Here is a 21,087-nt window from a genome sequence, read left to right on the forward strand (position 1 = left end):
TTCCACCATCTAGAGGAATATGTGTTCTTCTGCCTTAGCTCTGCCTGGTGGATCCTATTGATCGTGACCCCAGTGCAAGACCTCACAAAGACATCTTTGCCTTTACATTTCTATAAAAATAAATGAGCAGTGAAAGAGTCCTTTTCCCTTCTTCTCTCCTAACATTAAATGTCTGTCTTGTAACATCAGGCACTTAAGTTAGGATCTAACAGAATTAAGGATAGCCTGGATTATTTTCTGTTTTTGAGGCAAGGTGTATCCATGCAGTAGCAATTCAGTGGCTTTACCCTACTGCACAGTAATCCTGCTCCAGGGTGTTGGACTACCTGTGGCTCAGCAAAGATGCTTCTCAGAAGCTTATGGAGGCTTCCGATAACTTGACCATACATCTGGGCAGTGAAACAAAGAAATAGGTGGCTATGGCTCTGTGCTGGGTAGCACCATTCTTCAGTCAAGGTCTGTCTCAAACTTCTTTTTCTCTCTCTTCCCTTCAGTGATAGCACCCCAGCGAAAGCAAATAAAAGCCCCTCGCCTCCACCAGATGGATCCCCCATCACCAGCCCTGAGAACAAGACTGTCAACCATGAGCAGGAGTCATCGTCTTTGGAAGCACCTGGGGCAAGCATCCCCAAGTCACCATCTCAGGTAGTGTCCCCTTGACACTGACCACACCACCACAGTGTGACCGCTGATGGCCCAGACTACCTGAGTCAAACACTACCATCCTTTGCTTGTTTTGACATACTGAGCACAGAGAGTATGAGCAGACAGTTGTTCCCCATCAGCAGGGGCAGGCATGATGTTCCTGAGAATACAAGTTGCCCCTTGGTCTTCCCTATATCATACAGGGAAGAACTAAGCTGTCTCAGAATTCTTCTAAAGAGACTGGAGTATGACATGGGAGATCCAGTAATAATATATTTTGCCATCTAGTAAAACAGCTAAGGAGGAGTTAGGGATTCTACTAGGGTAGGAAGTTTGTTCTTTTTATTTGAATTAACTTGTGTATTTCAGTAGTCCAGGTTCTTCATGAGAGCTTCCCTGATTCACAGGCCATGAACTAAAAAGTTGTTTAAAATTGATATGGATAAGGCGAGCAACTGTATTTTACATGGTACTGTATTTTAATCTCAATATCAAATACCATGTAAAAGAAAGTCATTCAATTCTCATACTATGAAGAAATTCAAATATCTGGACTTAAGGAAAAATTTTTAACAGTGAGGGTGACGGAGCACTGGGACAGGCTCCCCAGAGAGGTTGTGGAGTCTCCTTCTCTGGAGATCTTCAAAACCCACTTGGATGCAGTCCTGTGCCACGTGCTCTAGGTGACCCTGCGTGTGCAGGGGGGGGTTGGACTAGATGACCTCTAGAGGTCCCTTCCAACCTTAAGCATTCTATAATTTTAAGATTGTCCATTACTGGGTTCTGATACCTTCTGTGTGACCTTTGTTAATACTGTTCTTACACTGGAGATGCCCAGCAGCATGTTTAATATAGAAAAATGTAGCTGTTGCTTCTTAGCACATCACATTATATGTTTTTTGGGGGGTTTAAGGAAAATAAAGCATTTGTTTCCTTTTCCCATTTTCCTGTTTCCCCAAGTAGGGGCAAACACAAGAAGGAACAAATAGTAGCTAGACCAGAATCACGTCTGGTGCCAATCATTGCATTTCAGTAAGTGGGATACCAAGGAGGAGTCTCCAGGAAGAATTAAAACCTGTGAGGGATTCTGGCCAAACTGGTAAGAAAACACCTAGCAAAAAGTCCCCAAAAGTCATCAGTGCAACCCAGAACTTCCTTGCCGTTGTCACAGGTAGTAGCCTGACACAAATCCAGGCCTGTGGTATAGGCACTTTCCTTTTCCTGGGTAGTCTCCCATGATATTTTCTCTGATGTATTTTTAATTTTTATTTATTTTTTTTAAGTGGCATCTGAGGACAAAAGGGATGATTATACATTGGCAAAAGCATCCTTCACAGCACTGAGATGTGTGAATGTCTGGCAGTGTCTTTCTAGGACTTTTTTCGGGTCTCTGCACTGCTCAGCATTGCACAGCATGGAGTAGCTCCCCCACAGCCCTGGCTAGACCTTTGGAATGGGGTATGGGAGAGGATAGTGTGCATACTCACTACCTTTCCAGGACTGCCTTCCTATTTTTTTCAGACATCTGCACATCTCGATGAAAATTTGGAGCAAGAAGTTGTACAGATTTCTTGAGCCATTCACTGAAGACTTCACTCATGCTGTCTGTGGAATTCTCTTGCTGAATCTGGCTTCTTGTCTTTCCTTTAAATAGCACACATTAGCCTTGTTTTGTGCTAGGCTGCAAGTGCTTGCTTTTTGACTTGCCTTGCTGGCCACAGCAGTGGGAGCTGGAGGCTCCGCGTTGTTAAACGGGGAGAATATTCTAGCAAAGTCCAATCTGTAACGTTAGATGGGCCAAAGATACCATTAGATGGTATTTGCAGCTAATGCTGCCACCGTCTGGCAACTCTTTCCTGGTCTATATTAATTGACTTTCCTCGGCCTTGCTGCAACAAAGAACAAGGGATCCACTCCATATCTCACTAGGTGCTGAGAGATGGAGCTGGCAGCAGAGAGAGGGTTAGTAAGAGCAGGATTTTATACTCCAAGCTCTGATGCTTGTTTGGACCAAGTCTTGAAACTCGGTGTGTGTCAGCTTGCCAGCTCTCTGAAAGCCTACGGGTCTTCTGGGTCAACAGTGCTCAACTTGAATGGGAAGCTTTATGGATAGCATTACCTTGGGAACTGTAAGTGACTTGTTCTAGGATGGTGAGGATGGAGCAGAAAGCAGCAAACAAGTGCAGTTCTCTGGCTGTTTCTTTCCTGTCTCATGCACCAATGCAAACACTAAGCAGAGCCTGTGGAGAAAAAGGCAGCAAAACAAGAGAGACCAGGAAAGTGTTATCTACATTTCTAGCTGTTCCCTGTGTCAAGTGCATCTCTCATACTCCTCCTGTCCTTTAATTCTCAAAAATAGCATATTTCTGTCTTTTGGAAGAAGCAACTGCTTGCAGCTATTTGCACTGAGTAATCTGATGACGGCACAGGACTTCATTGGTCTATGAAATTTCAAAGGTCAAACTTTTGCTCTCAGTTACACTACTGAAACATTGTGATGACACTTCTGAAATCAGCTCAACTGTGTTGAATGTAGTCTGATAACGCTCTGTAGGCTCCGAGAACAGCAGAAAGAGTTTAATGGATTCATTTTATTCTAGGCAGTGGCGTAGCTCTTTATGCTTGGTTTGTTTCTGGATGTCCCTGCTGTTGGAGATGTGCTGGACATTACGAAGTGGTGGCCTCCAAGACACTAATGCATCAGAGTGCAGAGGACTGAGAATTTTAGAGAAGTAAATAACAGAAAACGAGGATTTTTTTTTGGCTTAGAGCTTGTAATTGGAGCCTTCTATTCTTGCAGATACTGGCACTATTCTGAGAACAGCCTTTCCCTGAAGTTTCTGGTCCCTCCTGCAACTGACAGGCAGGGGATATTTTAGGAAGGGATTGTTCTTGGGGAATATGGACATAGTACTTTCTGGAAACAGTAAAAAGCCAGAAGTGAAAACATTACGGTCATTATTTCCCCTATCCACCCGTTTACCCTAAACACAGTAGAAACCGTGTTTGCATTCTCACTGACACTTTCTGAAGTAGGCTAACCCTTTAGAAAACTGGGTATATTTGTAGCAATCTAAATGCCTTGTATAGTAACATCCCGGCAGATATGAATACAGGACCAGGAGTCAGGGACTGCTGTGTCCTGATGCTGCCTGGTTGTCCCCTGTGAAGTTGGAATCTCAGATACAGTGAGAAGCTCAGTAATTGCAAAAACAAAGGAAAAAAAATGAAAACAAAAGCAATACTTTGCAAATTAAAAGCTTTACCAATCCTAAGGGCTGCCATGGCGCTGTGGTGGTTCTGTTCTAACATAGCAGCAGCTTCGTGAAGGTTGGTTTGATACAGAAATGAGTGATGATGCACGCAGGAAAATGTGGAAAGGGTGTAGATGGTTTGGCCTAATCCTCAAGGGGATCTAGCACAGCTACCCAGGGCAGGTGGGCACAGTGTCAGGCTGAGTCCTTTTAGCATGGATAGGAGATACTAGGGTGGATTAGAGAGACTGGATCAGACTTTGCTTTTCCTTTTCTGGGCTCTGGTTTTGGGTAACGCATTTGACTTCATTAGTGTCAGTGCTGTCCCTTGGTGGTGAAACTGAGAGCAGAACTGGACCCACAGCAGCTTATGGCTTCTCAAGAGTTTGAATTGTTCTTGTCCAAAACTACAATGGGATAGGGCTCGGTGAGAAGCTCCTGACATTTCTTACCATACATGGATGTCTGGAAGCCACTGCTGGGCAGATCAGAATCTGACCATGTAGATATCTCTCTGTAGCAGGAGAAATTGAGTCTTATCTCTCATTCCTTTGGGTCTGGTAAGTATGGCAAAGGAAGGCAGTGCTGGTCTGGTCTACTGAATTGCGTTCCCAGTAACTGATAAGCTCCTTTCCCAGTGTTTCTCTGGAAGGTTGCACATGCTCTAATTACGTATGCATATCCTGGCAATGCATATTAATTTTGTTACGCTTCTCCTCTGCAGAGAGACTTGCCCACAGCTGAAGTGTAACTAATGATGCCAAACCTTCTCTGGAGGCGTGTGGTTGTTTTTGTTTTATTTTGTTCTACCCTTCACCCTCCTGCTCAACTCCATCCAGAGAGATGGAGGAAACTTCTCTATGTCTGGTTTCCCCGATTTCCCCTGATTTTTCCCCCTGTTCAGTTTTTGTGGCTAACCTGGTTCCTGTCTCTGGTTTTTTTGGGTGTCACCATCTGTGCTGTGGCCATGTGCGCGCTTGCATGCAGCTGAGGAAAGGGCCTCCAGTGCCTCCGCCTCCAAAAGTCACCCCCTCCAAGGAGATCAAGCAGGAGAACATCATCAGTCTGTTTGATGACAATTTTGTCCCCGAGATAAGTGTGACTACCCCCTCGCAGGTTAGCTGCTATGCCCTGCCTTATACTTGTCTACCTCTGAACTTCTTCCTTTGACCTTTCTTCTCTCTGGAGGTGTTATGCCATGAAACCTGGTCAGGCAGAGGGAGAAGGGAAGGTCACTATTGACAGAGAAATAGGAAGCCATCAGAGAAAAGCAGGGTGGCTAGACAGCAGCTTCAAGCAGCATGGTGCCTCTTGAGAGCTTCACGTGTAGAAGAAACAGGAGGAATGCAGCTGCTGAAGAGGGCACCAAATTTTCACTGGTTGCAAATATTAATAATTGTAAATGATACCTGTTGTAAATTCAGGGCTTCTGATATTGTCTATCGCCCTTTGTCAGTCTATTGCTGTTTGTCAACTAACAGCTCTTTCCAGTGATATAGCGCACTTTGTAGCCCTGAAAACGGAATAACAATTTCAAGTAATAGGTTTTCTTCTTCTCTTTCCTTTTGGTTTATATCACAGTGAGAGAGAGGATCCAGCTGGGGAATTCTTTTTTGGATCCATGAGAATGAGAGTCTCTATATACACAGGAGCCTGACCAGTTTTCTGGCTGCATCATGAGATACCTGCATCTTTCTTATTTTTTTTAAGAGATACAAGCATATGTGTGTATATATATATTTTTGAAATGTTTAAAGCACAAGTAATGCCTCTAGCAATGCTCATCTGTTACTCATTCCTTAAATTTTCCATGTGTCATGCTCTTCCACTGCCTGTGGTTTGCCACCTTCCACCCAGATGCTGAGGAGCAGATACAGAGTTGGAAAGAAAGGAAAACTGTGTCAAAAGCTTGCAAGGCAGTAGGTGAAACTAACGGAGCAGACAGTTGATTTGGCAGCAGTTTTGGAAGAGGGGGAAACCATGGGCAGCAGAGCACCTCTACTGTTCTCCTATACTTCTTCCGCCTGTATTATCACGGATGGCTCTGCCCTGTGGTTTGTATCATGTGTTCCCATGCAAATGCCTGCTCTTAGCCAGATATCCTCTTCTGCATCTGATCAGTGCCCTGACCCTGGATGGGATCTGCGATGACGTTCAAACAGATGAGATTTGAGCGAGAACCATTCCTGGCCAGAACAGCCTTCACTGGAGCACCCAGCAGCCTTTAGTATTAAGTGTGTTGGTCAGGGCTGTTTGTGCCAGATGCCTTTGCTCCGGGGAGCTGCCATGTGGGAGAGATGGGTACAAGTAGGAGGTGCTAGCCCTTGCATGGGAGTCTTAAATAGCAGGTAAGGGTGTCCTATGGCTAGAAGTTTTGGTGTCCTGCCACCAAGAAGTGTAAGGATGGGGGTTGAACCCCTCTGGAGGCCTGGATGGAGGAATTTACTGGAATACCAGTGGGTTTTAGATCGCTGGTCAGGGTTTATTCCAGGGATGAAGTTTGGTTCCTTGTCTTCAAGCCTGTGGATATCCGAAAGAGCAGAAGGTGTTCGTAAAGAAAATCTAGTAAGAATCAGGATAAGAGGAAGTTCGAGGAAGGGAAGATGATTCATATGCAGAGGACTTTCTCATAAATTGGATTTCTTGGTACCTTCCAGGAATTTTTCCATGGTAGGACTGTGCAATAACTGCAGGAACCAACTTGACAAACTTGTATTGTTGGAAAGATGGTTGAAGCAGTAGGGCCAGCAAGCTTGGAAGGCTAGTGGAAAGGGGCAAATCTGCACTTTGTGAACAGAACAGCTTCCTCTGAAGCCGAGTGAAAAGACGTGTCTCGTAGTGTTTGCGTTAAATCTAAAAATGACAAATGATAGTTCAGATTTAGAATATTGATGTTTCATTCACTTGTGACTGTTAATGGTCATCAGTAAATACACCATCAGTGTCTGTCTGCTGTGTTTTTCAGAGTCAAAGGAACTTATTCTTACGACTTTGAAGAGAATAGCAAAGCCTCTCAAGTTTATTCTGTGTTAGACTAGTGTGCGAGTGATTCTTGAGTATCATGAAATGGAACAGTATTGGGAAAAGCATTTTTGGATTGGGGAATGATTTGAAATCCTTAGTTAGGGTAGCAGTGAGCTGTCATACTCTGTATCTCTTTGTGTTGGAGGTAGGAGCTTTGTGGAGTAGCTCTGATGGGGGTCGCTGAGACTTGTGTTTCAGAAACCTGAATTTTATTTTTTATTATTATTTTTCTTCTTCTTGACCTGTTTTCCTGAGATCAGTGGTGTGGGTGGCCATTTTTCGGTAAGTGATTTAGGGGAGCCTGTTCTGAGCTCGAAGTACTTAGGTAGCTGCATGAGCTGTGGAGCATAGGTACAAATAGAACCTTTCCTCTCTGGTGGTGACGGTGATTCTACTGACCATAGCAGGTCAGCTCATTTGGGAAGGTGAGAAAATGAGTGAAACTTGAGTCCCAAGGAAGAGACAAGTTTGGTTTGCGGTGCTGTGCTGCCTGTGGTTGCAGGTACTACGCAGTCAGGAGTCACGTCGGGTGTTTGTGCTCTCACCGTGTCTTCTGTGCTCATGGCCTTAGCTCCTGGATGTCACGTACCCTCCCTCGTGTGCCTGTGTGTCTAATGCTCGTACTGCTTTTCTTCCTTACTGCTGCCAAGTTTGATGCCCCTGGGCCCTTCCAGGAGGGAGCCAGCCTGTTGGATCTGGATTTTGATCCCATTAAACCAGATGCCACTGTGGGGAAGACCCCCACGCCTGCCTCCCAGGTTGGTTCCTATCACTGTTCCTTCTCAATTTGTAACTGACTTGATGCTGAGTGTGGTAGGACCTGCACCCGTGTGAGTGTTAATGTGGACCTGAGCTGGTGGCTGGGCTGGGTGCCCAGGCCTGTGCTCTGCAGGTTGGCACCTTTTGGCCATCTCTGTTAGATGTGCAAGTCCAATGAGGGCCGGGTGGCTCTGAGCCAGGTCACAGTCTAGCAGTGGGTATGAGTAGTGGATATGTTTGTTTGCCTGCTAGATACAAACCAGAAGATGGCATTTTTCTGTACTGGGATCTTCTTTCATCAGAACACCAGTTAAAAGATGGATAATGGGTATATTGTCTTTGGATTAGTATAAATTTGCCTTAAAATGAAACAATTTGTTACTCTGCCATTAAGCAACAAGTATTAAGTGGAGTGGGGTTTTCAAAACTGCTCAGCACTAGCTGATTTTTGATAGTAATATATTCACTATTGAGAAATCACTGAAAAATCTGAAATCAATGTTTGCCAATAGCAAACTCAGCTATACATCTATCACAAACCACCTAGTCTTTGATTAAGTCAAATTTGCTTTGTATGGAGCACTGTGGTACAGTGGGTAAGATATCTCGCTACTGAACCAAAGTTACAAATTGAAATCTTGTTCTAAAATCATGCCAAATCTGTGGGCTATGAAGGCATGGGAGCATAATTGACATTGGTAGACCCTCAGACTCAAGATTTTTTTTCTGTGAGGTCTACCACTCATAACTGAATGTGACTTGGCTTTTTCCCGTCTATACCAGAGGTAGGAATTACCTCACTCAGATGCCTGGGTGCTTAAATTTGGCTTTGCCATGGGAGGGGTACTTAAAAATGCTACAGAAGTGCTGTTGAACATCTGCCTCAGTCTGATGTAATGTTTGTGCTCACTGAAATAATCACATATAAATATATTTTTATTTTTGTTGCTCTTTGACATGCTTAGTCTTTACCTTGGGATTTATGGGAGGTAAGAACTTCATACAGCTTTTTGCTCTCATCATACACTGTGAATGTGCCAGCACCATCTCTGTGCATCATCCCTCTCCTTTCCCTCTCTGCAACACAACCCAGAGTTGCTCCACGAGCTGCTGAACTCACCTTTGCATCTTTCACGAAGCCCCAGGGCTGACTTGTTTGCAAGTCAGGTCTGGCACTTTCCCTCCACCAGCAAGTAGCCCCCTTGCCTTTCCCTAATGGCTTGCCTGTCTTTCCCTTGGCATGAGGCTGTGAGCTCCTTCTCAAGCCTGATGCTACTTGGCATCATGTTCTCTTGCTCCTACCCCACTGTCTCCTGAACATTGTATGTCCTGTTGGTCTCAATTGTATGTAGTGCATATACCTCTCAATTGCCCCTATGTTCACTTGCCTCTGGTCCTTGCTGCCTGTGCCATTGCACATATGTACTTTGGAGGCTGCAACTTTATCCCTGCTGAGTGTCTGGCCCAAAGACTCACTGTGGCCAGTGCTCCTTCACATGGGCCTGGACGTTGCTGAAAAAAAGTTTCTCTTGTGCATTTCATCAGTCATCAATGTTTAACAACTGTCATTTCCATTTATGTCTTGTTGTTTTTTAAATGACAATAAAGTAAAAAATCTGTTTTTGTAAGTCAGTATCTCATGCATTGCAAGTGGATGGACAGAGCTGAGGTATGGCTATATCTTGTTAGCAGAGCAGTGCAGAGGAGTGGTCCCCTGAAAAATCTTGGATTATGGACTTTTAGAGGGTTCCTCCTGTGTTTATTGGACACTCAAATCACAAACCAGAAAGCAAGCTGTAGTCTTGCTGTCTTTACTACCTCTCAGGATCACTGTGTTGGCAGGAGGAAGCACCGATGTGTCCTTAAGGGTCACAAAATGACAGCTTGTCTCTCTGTCTCGTCAAAGACAAGTAAAGATTAGGAGAAGACCAACTGTCCTACTCAGTTCTGGCTGTTAGACAGAATGTGACTGGAGAGAAGCTGCTTGAACAAAATAAAGAGCTTCTCAAACCGGCTCTTTTCTGTCCCTCGTTTGTGGGAGGCAGGGGGTGTTTTAGTTATTAAATAAAACCAGATTTTTTTTCTTAGTATTGGAAGAAAGGAGACTTTAAATACTTAAGAGCATTGGTGTTTCTGGCCAGAATGCGATGGTGACTTGCGTGCATGATACCACCAGGGAGCTCATGTGGAGACCCAAGTGTGGTGATACTAGATGATATGCATGGGTAAATGTAAGTACACCTAGCAGGTGTAGTTAGACACCTATCACCTTCAGGTGTTAACAGGATTTAGATACCTGGCAGTCACATAGCTTAGAAACCTTGAAGGACTGGTTTATGTGGCAGATCTTAGGTGAGACCCTGTATCCATTAAGATTCTGAACAGCTTTGCAGATTCTAGAATCTTATGTTTATGTCACTGGAAAACAAATGATGGGAAACAGATTTTCAGATGTGTCTGAGCTATGCTTAATCTACAATCTGGGAAGTAAAAGATTTTTTGAGCTGTATTTACTTGTCCTCTCATATGGGGAAACTGATTTGACCCAAAAGACAGTATTATGAATGGAGGGGAGCTAATAGACAAGATGGCCTCACTATGGCAATTTCTATCTTGACAGTGTTGTTTGAAAAGCAGAGCTCCCGGTGCCTGAGGAATCCCCATCTTGTGCTCCAGAAGAGCCCCCTGAAGTGTTTGCTCTAGCTGTTATGAGCAGCAGTGCTGAGCGGGTCTGTAGTCCTGCATGGTGTGAGGTTAACCAGCTGCACAGAACCCGGGATGCAGGAGAGCCGAGTTCTGCAGGCTGCTCAGCGTTCATGTGGGGCCTGTGGTGCTGCTCCTGGAGCACACAGAGCTTTCAGAACTAGCGCCAGCAGCGGGCAGTTCTACCTGTGTTATCTCCCCGTGACTGTAAGTGCTCGTATAGGCCTTGAGATGCCTGCAGGTAGCTAAAATAGAAAAATAGTTAGTTGGCATGAAAATACATGTTTTTGAAATCCAACAGGTTAATTTGGATTCTTTTCTTCTGGTTATTAGATGTTATTTTTGCAAATTAGCTCTCCTTAAAAATCTGTAGCTCAATGTGAGCATTTTCTCACTTGTCCGAATAAGAAGCCATGCTGGGCAAGATAGCCTTGAGTTGGCACCTATCCCAGTTATAGTCTTACTGAATCCAAATAGAAAGCAACCTGAGAGTGAATCTAAATAGACTGGAGAAGCCTTTATAACATTTCATGTATATGCATTTTTGTTAGTACTTCTAAGACTTCTGTGGGTATCATCTGCAGCATGGGCAGTCACAGCTCTGCTGTTTTTAATGTATCCCAGCAGTATAGGCCTGTGAGCATGGTGATACAGAGACATGAGAGAGACGTTGGTAAGATAGAAGTGTGTTAAATGCCAAAAGTGGGGCAACTGAAGGTTAGATGAAGGAGTTCGGTTAAAGGTATTAACATCCAGCGCAGGGCTACAAGGATGATCAGGGGCCTGGAACATCTGCCCTATGAGGAGAGGCTGAGGGAGCTGGGCCTGTTCAGCCTGGAAAAGAGAAGGCTGAGAGGGGATCTAATCAGTGTATATAAATACCTCAAGGGAGGGAGTGCAGAGGACGGTGATGGTCTCTCTTCAGTGGTGGCCACTGATAGGACTAGAGGAAATGGCCGGAAACTGAAACACCAAAAATTCCATAGGAACTTAAGGAAAAATTTCTTAACAGTGAGGGTGACAGAGCACTGGAACAGGCTGCCCAGAGAGGTTGTGGAGTCTCCTTCTCTGGAGATCTTCAAAACCCGCTTGGACGCAGTCCTGTGCCACGTGCTCTAGGTGACCCTGCGTGTGCAGGGGGGTTGGACTAGATGATCTCTAGAGGTCCCTTCCAACCCTAAGCATTCTATGATTCTATGATCAGCAATAAGCAAGATATAATTAGAAACCTGCTTAGAGTATCATGCCAGTGTGTTGCTAGCAGCCAATGAGGGTTGATTTATGGGATACTGTGGTTTTTGCCTGCTCTGGCCAGGCTCACCATTAGCCTTGTGTAGAAGCTTGCTAGGCTGACTGGTGCTTTAGGTCTGCTCACACACAGATGAAAATGCTTATGTTGGCTTGGGGCCAGCCCAGATGTGATGGAAGAAGTGAGATAAAGAAGGAAGTTGTGAGGGAAGCAAATGCAGAATCTGATTTATAACATGGTTTGTCCATGTGTTATCTTGCCAGAGAGCATTCTCATGGGAGTGAGGGTAGGGGGAGAGGTTTGGGGTTAGCCCAGAGAATCTGTCTGGGCTTCAGTCACCCCATGGGGCTGACTAGGAATATCTGCAGACCTCAGACTTCCGAAAAGCATCTAGTTTTATAGCAGAATTGATGGACAGCAAGGTTTGTCCCTGGTCAGTTGAGCCTGGGAAAATGTGCTCTGTAGGACTGGGATTATGAGAATTACATCATTAAAAAAATCTGGACAGTGCCTTATTTTGAATGTGTCTGTATTCAGGTGTGTGTGTGTGTACCAAATGTATAAGGTGGGTAGGCATGCTAAGACTTTATATATTCACGTGTTTTAAAAATGGGAAATCTAGACATAGTAGCACGTATTTTGCAAGGGTGAAGTAGGACTCAGATAAGTTTCTATGAAGAGGCTCACATACTGTATACTATAGAGAACAAATGGCTGTGAACTGGCCATGAAGATGCTCAGGTCACAAATTAGGTTTGACAGTACAAGAGAGAGGTGCAGCCACTGGAGTGAGTCCAGCAAAGGACAACTAGAGTGGTTAAGGAACTAGAACATCTCTCATGTGAGGAAAGGCTGAGAGACCTGGGACTGTTAAGCTCAGAGAAGGGAAAACTCAGGGGTTAAAATATCTGAAAAGAGAGTGTGAAAATGATGGGCTGGACTTTTCAGTGGTGCTCTGTGATAGAAAAAGAGGCAGTAAGCACAAACTGAAATGTAAATTCTGTCTGAATATAAGGAAAAACTTTTTTACTGTAGGAGTAGCTGAGCATGGCAGAGGTTACCCGGAGAGGTGATGGAGTCCATCCTTGGAGTTACTCAGAACTTTTCTGGACATGATCCAGTGCAGTGTGCTCTAGGTGACCCTGTTTGAGCAGGGGAGTGGGACTAGATGATTTCCAGAGGTCCCTTCCAACCTCAACCGTTACATGATTCTGTGGACTAGCCCCACAGATTCTTGTTGGGAGTGTGTGTAAATGCTGCCTGGTGAATCTCCAAAGGGACCAATCAGCAGCAGCAGTGCTAGCAGATTGCAACTGTTCTGAGTAGGAACCTTAGCTATGTGCATTGAATCATCTCTTAAAAACACCTGCCTTCCTTACTGCCATAGAGGACAGCTTATAGAGCCCTTATTTCATCTGTTCACCAAAGTGAAAATGTCTAGAAGTAGTGTAGAAGTGGTGGGAGGTGATTCTGTTGTAAGATTCAACACAAGTTGTTTTAATATCAGTTTAAACTTCTCAGTTGGGCCCAGTTGAATGCCCCATCTCTGAATAGGTTTAGTACATGACTCTTCTGTTGTTTAGCATCTTCTGGGAGGCTACGGGAGCGGCAAGTGAACCTGGTTAATTTTGCTTTGGAACAGAGTTAACAAAACCTCTGTTGAGAAAGAATGAAAGTTTGAACAGCCAGAATTATCATACGTGTTGGTTTGTCTCTTGCTGTGTTTAGAAACCATAATCCTCAGGGTTCCATGAACATCCGCTGCCAGGCAGGGGATGCTTTCTAGGTGGTGGTAAATGTTTCCCCATGGTTGTAGTAGCTTTTGTGTGTTAGAATCTCCTCACCTACACAAATGCATGCATGAGTGTTCACGCCATGTAGAATATTGCTAGCAAATTCTTATGAATAGAATATTAAAAGCAAAATCCAAATCCAGGACTGTGTGGACCTGTCGCAGATCAAGCTGGGGAAAAATTCACATGCTTTTCCAATTTAGTTTAGCTCAGGACTGATGTCATGAGGATGCTGGGTCTGGGGAGTATTCCATACCTGGACATGTTTCCACCAGGGTCCTCTCTTTCTAAGAGTATGTGGAGGCAAATATTCCTTGATTACTGATCCTTGGAACTAGCCTATTAGAGACCTCTGCTTCTTGACATATAAGTAGGCTTGTGTATTCATATATGTTAGAGGTGGGAACCCTAGATGTGGTAATACATGCTGTGCATCTGTAGAGTAGGTGTGTAAGTTAGTTGTTGGAAAGAAAGAGGCATGCAAGAGTTTTGAGGTAGCATGATTATTTTTTTTCTGGAGCGCCGTCTGCTGTGCAGCTGGAGTGAGGGAACCAGGCTTTGCTGTTCTGCTAGGTCACAGGCAAAGGAGGTGGAAGGGCCTAGCAAGAACCTTGGAGTTCCTCGCCTATTTGTCAGCAGATGGCAGCAGTATTTGTCAGCAGATGGCAGCAGTCAACAACATTCATCTCTTGGGCAGAATAAGCTGCGGTTTCTGCACACACACAGCTGTAATGGGCATAACTCTACCTGGGTGGCTTTTGTATTGCAGCCTGCAGAAGCAGCTCATGCAGGTGCCGAAGCAGCTGGATCAGAAGCAGCAGCTGGAGCCGAAGCATCTAAAGCGGAAGCTGATTCAGGATCTGCCTCAGTAAGCACCAAGGAGGAGTGCAGTCCCTGCTCTCCCTCGTTCCCTTGTGGTACAGCAGACACGCGGGAGACGGGGCTGGAAGGAGACGTGTGCGAGTGCTTGGAAAAACACCTCTGCCATTCCAGCAGTTACAGTCCTCCTGTTCAGAGGCCAGACTTGTGTTTTGTTGTGCACGTTAAAGCCAGGATTTGCTTGATGCGTAGGGAGAAGCTCTGCAGGAAGATTTAATAATGAAACTGTCCCTTCATCCCTTCACTCGTACCCTGAAGCCAGCTCGTAGATGCTGTGTTAGGCCTATGCTTTCTCTGGGGTTCCTGTTTGCCTGTTACTTGCTTTCTCTCTCCTGTCCTCTGGGCTCTACTGGTTCACTCTGAATCTCCAGGTTTCTTGTCTTTCTGACACTGCCACCCTTTTAGGGGCTGGAATAAGTCCTGTCTCATGCTTGGTTTCTCCAGCTGTTCTGTCATATGTGACTTGTCTGTCCTACAGAGGTTCTGCAGGAGGTGTGTGGTGACGGCTCTGAGTGGGAAATGTTGGGCAGGGTATTCCCACGAAAACCCTTACAATCATCTCTGCTCTGGTGCAGCCAAAAGGAAGACACCAGTCACCAGTTCTGCTTTTTCTCACTGTCACTTCTGCTGTCACTGGGGTGTTTTTGTCACAGATTAGTGCACTGGGAAGACCTACCGACACCTTGAATGGGCTTGGGGTCTAGAGCAGTCTCTAGCATGGATCCTTCAGGGCGGGAGTAGGAGCTGCCATTTTGGAGTTTTTCTCAGCTGTGCTTTTTTCCTTCCATGGCTGCTGCCTAATGCCAGAGCTCTCTGCCTGCTGTGGTTGTGGAAACTTTCCCTGCTACCGTCAATGGCACCGTGGAAGGAGGCGCTTCCTCCGAAAGAGCTGACATGCCCCCGGGGTTTCTTTTCAAGGTGAGTGTGATGCTTCCTTGTAATGAATTAACCAGATGAATTATTTTTATTCAGCACGGTCATGGGGTCCACACTGAGGGGACGAAAGGAAGTTGAAGGAGAGGTGCTGGTCCTCTCCAGCAATATGCCTCTAGCTTTATTCAGCTCCAGGTGTTTCAAAAGACAGTGTAAAAGCACTGTAAATGTCTCGCTGTGATGTAAAACACAGCCCTTCCTTCTCTATTCTGCAGCTATTGCTGATCTCCAGAGTGGTGGTATCAGACTCCGGGTGGTAAATGGGAAGTTGGGCTCCAAACTGGAAAAGTTAAGCTCTTTGATGCAAGCAGCAAATGAAACTTTGCCAGCAGAAATAGTTGGAGTTGGTAACACCAGTAAGGACAGGATTTTATTTGGGGGGAGATTAGAAAGTTGTGATAAAAAGGGAAAAATATAAGATTAAACAGCAATGCTTCATGGGGAATCTGAATATGCAGCAGACCACTTGCAATTTGTTTTGAAAGTGTGGAGGAAGAAGTGATTCCAAGTAAGGGTAAGTCACAAATTTAACATGAGTTATGAAATATGGCAACGAGACAATAATGACCATTGAGTCCTGGAAGTGAGAGATGACAATCTCATTTTCTCTTTGTTTATACTGGTGTATGAAGGCTTTTGTTCTGTTTCAGCTAGGTCCATGCGTCACTTTTTCAGAGAGATGATACCAAAACTAAAAGAGTAGCAAAGCTGGAGGGAATGCTCGGATTGGTTACAGGCAGCTGTAGATTTTAAAGTGGAGAGATGGGCTTTGAAGTAGAAAAGCTGTGACACAGATGTTGATACAAATTAGGCTGAATACCAAAGAGAAACCATGGCAGGATATGATCACTGGATGAATCTTCCCCCCAGGAGGTTCCTCTGGTGTGAGACCTTTGAAACAAGACTACAGAGAGCAGCCCTTTCAAATTGATACTCTTACTTATGTTTCCTCTCCTTGCTGTGAGTGGGCTAGGAGGCTGTAATATCTAATGCTCTGGCAGCCCAGCTGCAAAAACAATCCAGGACAGCTTTTGGATAAATACAGGCCTTCCACCCCATGTGGTTTTAGACCGATAGCATGGGAAGTGAAGCCTCCTAAAAAAAAGATCTGGTAAGAAGTTGAATGACAGGAGTCACCAGGATGCCCTTGTGGCAAAGGCCAACAACATCCTGGACTGTAGTAACAAGCATGTAGCCACTAATTTGAGGGAGGTGATTCTTCCCCTATAATATGGCATTTGTGATCTAATCCTGCCCTGCCCCGAGCGGCAAGTTTGATCTGAGGACTTCTAAGGTACCTTCCAACCGGAATCATCCTGCGAATCAAACGAGGCGCTGTGTTACGTGTTGCAGAGCTGGGTTGGAGAGGGCTGATCTCACCAGAGTGCTCTCCTCCTAGGTCCAGGCCATGCATGATTACACAGCCACTGACAGTGATGAGCTGCAGCTGAAGGCTGGCGATGTTGTGCTTGTGATTCCATTTGAGAACCCTGAGGACCAGGTGAGTGGGGGACCCTTGGGCTGGGGTGAGCTGGGAGGGTGTTGCTGGGTCTCCAGAGCTGCTGCTTCCTCCACTAACAGTCTGCTGGCTGGGTGCAGAGCCATCAGTTTGTGGCTGGGAGCTGGCTGGAGAGGTGGGTTGTCCTTGAGCTTGGGGTTGGCTTCCTGCAACAGCGAAGCACTCTGCTTGTGATTGGGAAGTGAACACTACCTTGTGGAAAGCATTGAAATAGCCAGGGCTTCCTGCCCAGCAGAGTCCCTACTCAGCCTTCTTGGTGCTTCTAAACGTGCTGAACATCCTCTGCGATCACTGCAGTGTGGAGTGTGGCGTTGGTAGGAGTAACCCACTCCATATGGGAAGCTTTCTCTCCCTTTGAGAAATGCTGGAGCACTAAGAAAGCAGCTTGCCATGGATGTTGTCTTGCACTCTGTGTAGCAGTGCCTATTTCCAAAAGAGAGTGTTTGGCCAGGAGATGGCAGCAGAACCAAAGGCTGGAGGAGGATGCTCAGCTCAAGAACCGTCTCCCTTTCCAGCTTCAACCTGAATTTAGCTGGCAATGGTTTTCTTTAATCTGAGCTATTTGTAAAAGCCTTGAATAAATCCTCCCTGCTTGCTGTGTTTGAGGGCTTCCAGCTGATAGATGGAGCAATTTCATTGTTTTGGCTAAGGGAGATGGTAGTTTTGTAAAAATTTGTTCAGACTCTAATTGCCCGGCTTTAGTTTGGAGAATGTCTTTCCTTTCCAAATTGATTCAGAAGACGGTAGATCAGTGGACATAGAGGAGCCCAGACGAGGTCTGGTTTCTACAAGGGTTAAAGGGAGGATGATGTAGTTTACTGGCCACAGATGATGTGTTCATCTTTGTGACTTCACTGTTGACTTGTTAATTATATTGCTACTGCTTGTGAAATGGGAACTGTGATGTGCTGACTGCTCCCATAGAGCTGGATGCTCTAGGGGGAAGGGTTGTATGGGGTAGCAGCAGTGATTCCTTTTGTATACAGAACCTCTCACTGATTGGGCCTGTCCTGGCCAAGGTTTTGTGAGCATTTCCTTCACAGAAATCCTCCTAGATGGAAAAAGAGTGGGAGCTCCCCTAGTTTCAGTGGTAGAAGATGGCATGCATTGAGCAGTTTTTTCAATGCCCTATGTTTGCCCTCTAGCTGGATGTGGGGGCAACAGCCATGAACTCAAGACTCTCCAAGCTGCAGAGGGTGAGCTCTGAGTGTTGCTAACACGATGCTGTAGCTGCACTGAAGCCCTCTAACAGTGTATCCTGTGCTCCAGCTCATTTCCTAACCCTGACCATGTCCAGCCGGAAAGCATTGGGTGTTTACAGGTGCATGGACTGTGCCAAGTGAGTGGAGAAAGCTTAGGGAAATACTGTGACCATATTTCCATTGTGCACCCTAGGTGCCAGTTTGTGGGTGGATTGGCCAGGCCTAGATTCATCTCCCCTGTTGGGAGGTGCCGAGGGCAGCTCTGCTTCTAGCTTGGCCGTTCAGGATCAACCAGAGTGAACCCAGGCCCTGGTCTCTAATCTCTAGAGCTGGGAGGACTCTCGTAGCTGAATGTGGTGGGAGGGATTTGTGCTGTATCACACAGGTGTTATGAGTAGAAAAATGATCTTCTGCACTTGCTGTGTTGTGAGCTAGAAGTTCCCTTCCAGACAGTTGGGCCCAGTGACCTCCAAGCATTTTTTTTTCCTGATGGATGGTGTGTCAGTCCCCCCACAGACCCTGCAGCTGCCAGCTGCAGATGGGCTTCTATCTTGCAGCACTCCCGTGAATGCTGCAATCCCCAGCAGCAGGGGCTGCCTTGGCTTGCAGGCACCCAGCCCTGCCTGCACGGAGCAGGGATTTGGCTGCAGTGGCTGGTCTGAGCTACTGCCATGTCAAGTGCACAGAGAACAGGGCAAGAGGTCAGAGGCTGTAAAATGGCAATGAGGAGCTGTGTGTGCCTCATAGCTTATCCTCTATCCAGGGCTACTGTGCAGGCATGTTTTTAAAGAACAAGTTTGAAGTGAGGCATTCCTTGGGCTTGGCTAAATTCACAGGTGACTCCTGCCGGCTCCAGGAAGGGAGGACACGCGTGCATGTCCCATCTCCCACAGCTTAGAGCAACTAGTTGTCTGAGCATTTCTGTCCTGGCAAGCTATGTCGTTGAATGTGGCGACACATCTCTACACCAGTCTAATGCATGCTTTGCCCAGAGGGGGGGATGCAAAGTTTGGAGGCAGTGACCATCTGTGTAGCTGTCACCCTGTGCTGCAATGTTAACCCCTATCTTGCTCCACTGCAGATGACTCACATGAGCTGGCACTTTTGCATGCTAATGGGATGCTTCCTTGTTGGCAGCTCCAAGTTGTGCACAGAATTCAGGACAGCTGAGCTACAAGCAGGGCAGCCTTCCCACATGAGGTGGAAAAGATGCTCAAGGTGCTTTAGGTGGAGCAGAAATGTCAGTGCTGGACAAACTGCAGAGAACAGGGATAGGGTGGGAAGTCTGATTTTCTTCTCGGGCAGGTTCTAACAGGCAGGACTCTCTTTGCTTCAGAGAAATTCATCCTGAGTTCATAGACCTGGAGTCTGACATTGTGTATAACAGACTGTCAGACTGTGGTTTGCCAACTACATCCCGCATCAAGCTGAACAGTGCACAGGCTTTGGGGGAGCCGGATCAGGCTCCTCAGCTCCCTATTCTCAGAGGGGGTTTTTAATATTACAAGCAGGACTCATTTCGCCTCCTTCAGCTCTCTAAAATGCAAGCCATGCAGCTGCCCTGACTAGAGCCAGGGAATGAGCCCTGTCTTCTGGATATTATTCACCCTTTTCAAAGATCTGTGCCCAGGATGAAAGGGGTGAATGGCACTGTGGAGTTTCCCATCTGTTTTCTTGCTATGGAGAGTGCTAGACCCTGATGGTTTAGGAAGTGGTAGGTAGGGTTGGGTAGGTGATTCTCATGCCATAGCTCCAGAGACTTTCTTTAGCAGAATTTCCCCTGCTTCTGTGAGTATAAATTATAACATGTGTCTTGCTAATTATTTGCAACATTTCCCTGTTCCAAGAGACACTCCATCAGATAGAAGTTTAGGCACTGACTCCTGTGGGATTTGGCTTTCTCACTGTTTAAAAGTGAAAGGAAGCCTTCCTCCCCCTTCCCAGCCTTCCTGGATCATCTCCAAGTTGACTATGAGCATGGCTTTGATATCTACCTTGACATTTCCTTGGCCTGCACTCCCTAAGAGAATTCCTGCTCTCTCACCTCTCCTTCAGCATCTGATCTCTGTCTTCTCCTCGCAGGATGAAGGATGGCTGATGGGCGTGAAGGAGTCCGACTGGATCCAGCACAAGGAACTTGACCAATGCCGGGGGGTTTTCCCAGAGAATTTCACAGAACGGGTGCAGTGAAAGCCTGAGCCACCAGCCCCGTTTTCTGCGGGAAGACAGCAAGTTTGCTGGTAGATGAAAAAGAACAGCAAAATGAAAGAAGAGAATTTTCAAGGAACAGAAGCCTAAAAAAAGTGTCAACTTGAAGGGTGTGTTCTCAAAGAGCAAAGTTTTAGAAGTAAATTGAAATTCAAAGCTTTATTAAAATATATACATATTATTAATAATAATAAGGCAAGTCAAATACCCTCTTCCACCTTTGATTTAACAGCATTTGAATTCAGAGGACTGATACAGAAGCAACTCAGTGTGGTTCTGTAAATACTGCATTGCCTAAATTGGTGAGGTGTCAGCCTGATCCTGGAAAGGCAATATTTGTCTAATGGCTTGAGAATAGAAGCTCCATTTGCTCTTGGTGGGTTCATCTGTTTTGTCCTGAAGGTGGCTTGCATGGCAACCGTAAACATTCAGCCTTCCCCATGTGTTCAACTTACAGTAGGCCAAAATACCTGTTATGCTGTTCAAAAGATATATTTAGTGTATAGTGTTCACCAATACAATGTATGTGTGTGTGGGTGCGTGTGTGTGTGCTTTATTTTCTTTCTTTAAAACAATGTTATGCAAACTGTGATTTTATACATTTAAAGATAAAAGAAGCTTATGTGGGAAGGGCGTGGAGGAGATGACATATGTGAAGCTGTGCTAAGTCCAGAGTTTTTGCAAATGCAGAAAATGAAATTTTTCAAACTAGTGTTGGCCTGTGAAATGCCAAGAGGAACTGACAAATTGAAGAGGAGAAACACGACAAAACAAGCAGATGCTGAAACATCAGATGGTTCTGAAATTTAGGAGAGAGAATCCCCTGCCCCCACACAGATTCAGAAGAGCTTAGATTCGTGTAGATGGAGGATAGCAATCTATCTGGCTTGTTAGACGGTATGCTTGTAAAGAAGACATA

General features: G+C 45.5%; 1 protein-coding gene across 1 annotated transcript in view; it reads left to right on the forward strand.

The window, feature by feature from the left end:
* The window catches only part of BIN1 (bridging integrator 1), an 84,897-nt gene extending 64,194 nt beyond the window's left edge, over positions 1-20,703 (forward strand). Inside the window, 8 exon segments of the mRNA XM_088519541.1 lie at positions 495-645; positions 4,887-5,015; positions 7,574-7,681; positions 8,648-8,671; positions 14,197-14,295; positions 15,114-15,224; positions 16,639-16,740; positions 20,043-20,703. Coding sequence (XP_088375667.1) covers positions 495-645; positions 4,887-5,015; positions 7,574-7,681; positions 8,648-8,671; positions 14,197-14,295; positions 15,114-15,224; positions 16,639-16,740; positions 20,043-20,150 — 832 coding nt within the window. The 3' untranslated portion in view covers positions 20,151-20,703.
* The last annotated feature ends 384 nt before the right edge of the window (positions 20,704-21,087 follow it).

The sequence above is a fragment of the Tinamus guttatus genome, unplaced genomic scaffold, assembly GCF_059628265.1.
Source record: "Tinamus guttatus ecotype Peru unplaced genomic scaffold, ASM5962826v1 Tinamus_guttatus_pri_ptg000060l, whole genome shotgun sequence".
Classification (NCBI taxonomy): domain Eukaryota; kingdom Metazoa; phylum Chordata; class Aves; order Tinamiformes; family Tinamidae; genus Tinamus; species Tinamus guttatus.